This window comes from Mesitornis unicolor, unplaced genomic scaffold (genome assembly GCF_000695765.1).
Source record: "Mesitornis unicolor isolate BGI_N332 unplaced genomic scaffold, ASM69576v1 scaffold33513, whole genome shotgun sequence".
Lineage (NCBI taxonomy): Eukaryota > Metazoa > Chordata > Aves > Mesitornithiformes > Mesitornithidae > Mesitornis > Mesitornis unicolor.
Window position 1 is genome coordinate 11,017 of NW_010174531.1, and position 2,465 is coordinate 13,481.

Consider the following 2,465-nt stretch of genomic DNA (forward strand, 5'->3'; position numbering starts at 1 on the left):
GAAAGGAAAGATGAGGCTGTTTCTGGATCTACTAACCCCAAGTGAGGACAGTGACCATTTCTGCCCGCATGACCGGAAAATGTCCCGGGGCCGGGCCGGGCTGGGGACTTGCCCGGGGCTTGCCCGTAATTTTGGATTACTACTCCAGCGCTGCTGAAAGCGGATGAGAATAAAAGAGATAACGAGGTGAGCAAGCAAAGAAGGGCTTTATTGTCAAGTAAGGAAAACTAAACTCTGAGAGAGGAAAAATTAAAAGAAAGTAATTGCCTGGATGGAGGCTGCGCTCGCAACGCGGTGCTGGCGCTGAGGGCGGGCGGGAGCCGGTGCTTGAGAGCATCGAGTCCAACCATAACCTGTCCACACTAAACCATGTCCCTGAGCACCTCATCTCCCCGTCTTTTAAATCCCTCCAGGGATGGGGACTCCACCACTGCCCTGGGCAGCCCCTTCCAGTGCCTGGTAACCCTTTCAGTGAAGAAATTTTTCTCAATATCCAACCTAAGCCTCCCCTGGCACAACTTGAAGCTATTTCCCCATGTCCCATCGCTTGTTCCTGGGGAGAAGAGACCGATTTCCCTTGCTACCCTCTTCTTTCAGGGAGCTGTAGAGGGCGATAGGTCTCCCCTCACCTTCTCTTCTCCAGGCTGAACCCCCCCCAGTTCCCTCAGCCACTCCCCATCATTTTTGTGCTCGGTTGCCCTGAGCTCCTCTCCCTTTGCTTTCCACGCACGACGGGCGTGGGTGCAGGAAGGGCTCTAAGGGGGCTGCTCCCTGGGTCAGCACCTCCACCCGCTCCGTGGAACCCGGAGCCTCCGTCGAGGGCGATGAGCCCAGGGATGAAGCGAGCCCACTCCAGGCTCTCCCCCGCTGCTCCAGCATCACAGGAGGGGCCCGAGCCTTGCCCAGCCCGCTGCAGCCCCAGCCCGGCCGGGCTCCCGCTCTTTGGCTGCACAGCCGGACGGGTCGGGAAGCGCGAAGCGGGCACCCGAGCTCGATCTTTCAACTCCTCAGCACAACCAGCCCCGTTGTCAGAGTCGCTGCGCTCCGCGCTCCCCCCCCGGGGCGGGGGCGGCAGGGGGGAGAAGGGGAGCGAGGAGCGGGGTCGGAGCCGCTGGTTTCGCCGTCAGAGCCCCCGGTGCTGCTTTCTTTGTGAGGGGGGCGGCGGGAGCGGTTACGGTGCTGATCTAAACCGTGAATATTGAGGGACAGGGACGTCGCAGGGACGGGGGAACACTGTCATGGGCAAGGCAGGGGCTTTAATCCACTTACAAACGGCTTTCTGCAGGTTTAGCTTAGCACCTGGGGGGAATTCAGTCCCCCAGCTGCGGAGAGACCCCGGCTTGCCTTTCCTTCGGGGCGTGCACCCCTCTCCAAAAACTTAAGAGAGGGCCTGAACAGCCCGGGCGTCTCGTCCCGCTGCTGTCGAGGACAAGGAGGCGCTCGGAGCCAGCGCAGGAGGGGCTTAAAGCCCCGCTTGGTCCTGGGCTGCTCCGGCGGCTGTTGCGGGATGCTCACCTTCACCTGGGGTGCTCCGGGGGAAAGGGCTCTGGCTCTGGCCCCGCGATGGGGCGACTCTCCCGACCAGGACGGCTTCCCTTCGCTTGTTTTTATTTGATTTTATTTTTGGCCGGGATTCACTTGCCTGCACAGCACCGGCCAGCCCTGTACCTTCGCTCTCCAGCCCTGCAGCGCAGAGTCCTCCGGGACGGTCTCTACGGCCACCGAGGTGTCCCCTTCCCCGGGACCTCCGCCGGTTTGGGTGTTTCCCCCCCCGGGGACGCCCAGTACCCCCCCTCCTTCTCCTTCTCCTGCCGCCCCCCAGCAGCGCATCTTCGCCCGCCCTCCTCGGCTGCGGGGATGAGGGGGATATTGCGAGCTGGGCAAATGGGACAGGGATCGAAGCGGTCTGAAGATAAAGAGGCAGACAGGGTTAGACATGTGTTTACTCAACCTTTATTATTTAAAAAATTCATTAAAAAAAAAAGGTGAACGAACGTCTTACAAAACCCCCCCACATAAATAGGACATTCCGTTCAGCTTTGGCTATTGGCAGTTCTAGTACTTGACAACATCAGACGCGATTTCCTGGCATTAGAGAAACCCATTTCAAAATCGGTCATCACAAAGAAATACTAGAAATCCCAGTTAGCACTTGCTAGGCAGCACGGAGCACTTGTACACAACTTTTCAGACACACACCCGAGCACACACGCAGCTGGGAACAGATCCCGTAGGAAGAGAGCCTCCTAAAAAGTAAACGCTTCAAAAAAAAAAAAAAAAAAGAGAGAGAGGAGAGAGAGAGAAAAAAAAGAGTTATTTACAAAACGCACATGGAAATACAGTATTGACAGAGCGTGGCTGGCAAATCAACATGATTTGAATAGAGAAAGGACTATGGCACATCTCACTGGAAAGCTCGCACAGCAGCCTCCTTCGCGCGTCCCCGGGGGGGGAGCAGCCCCGCC

At 57.8% G+C, this 2,465-nt stretch overlaps 1 protein-coding gene across 1 annotated transcript in view; it reads right to left on the bottom strand.

Moving 5' to 3' along the window:
* Positions 1 to 1,462: 1,462 nt before the first annotated feature.
* Positions 1,463 to 2,465, bottom strand: part of LOC104538035 — a gene marked incomplete at its 5' end in the record, with an annotated part of 1,367 nt that continues 364 nt past the window's right edge. Inside the window, one exon of the mRNA XM_010181083.1 lies at positions 1,463 to 1,906. Coding sequence (XP_010179385.1) covers positions 1,463 to 1,906 — 444 coding nt within the window. The remainder of the gene's footprint in view (positions 1,907 to 2,465) is intronic.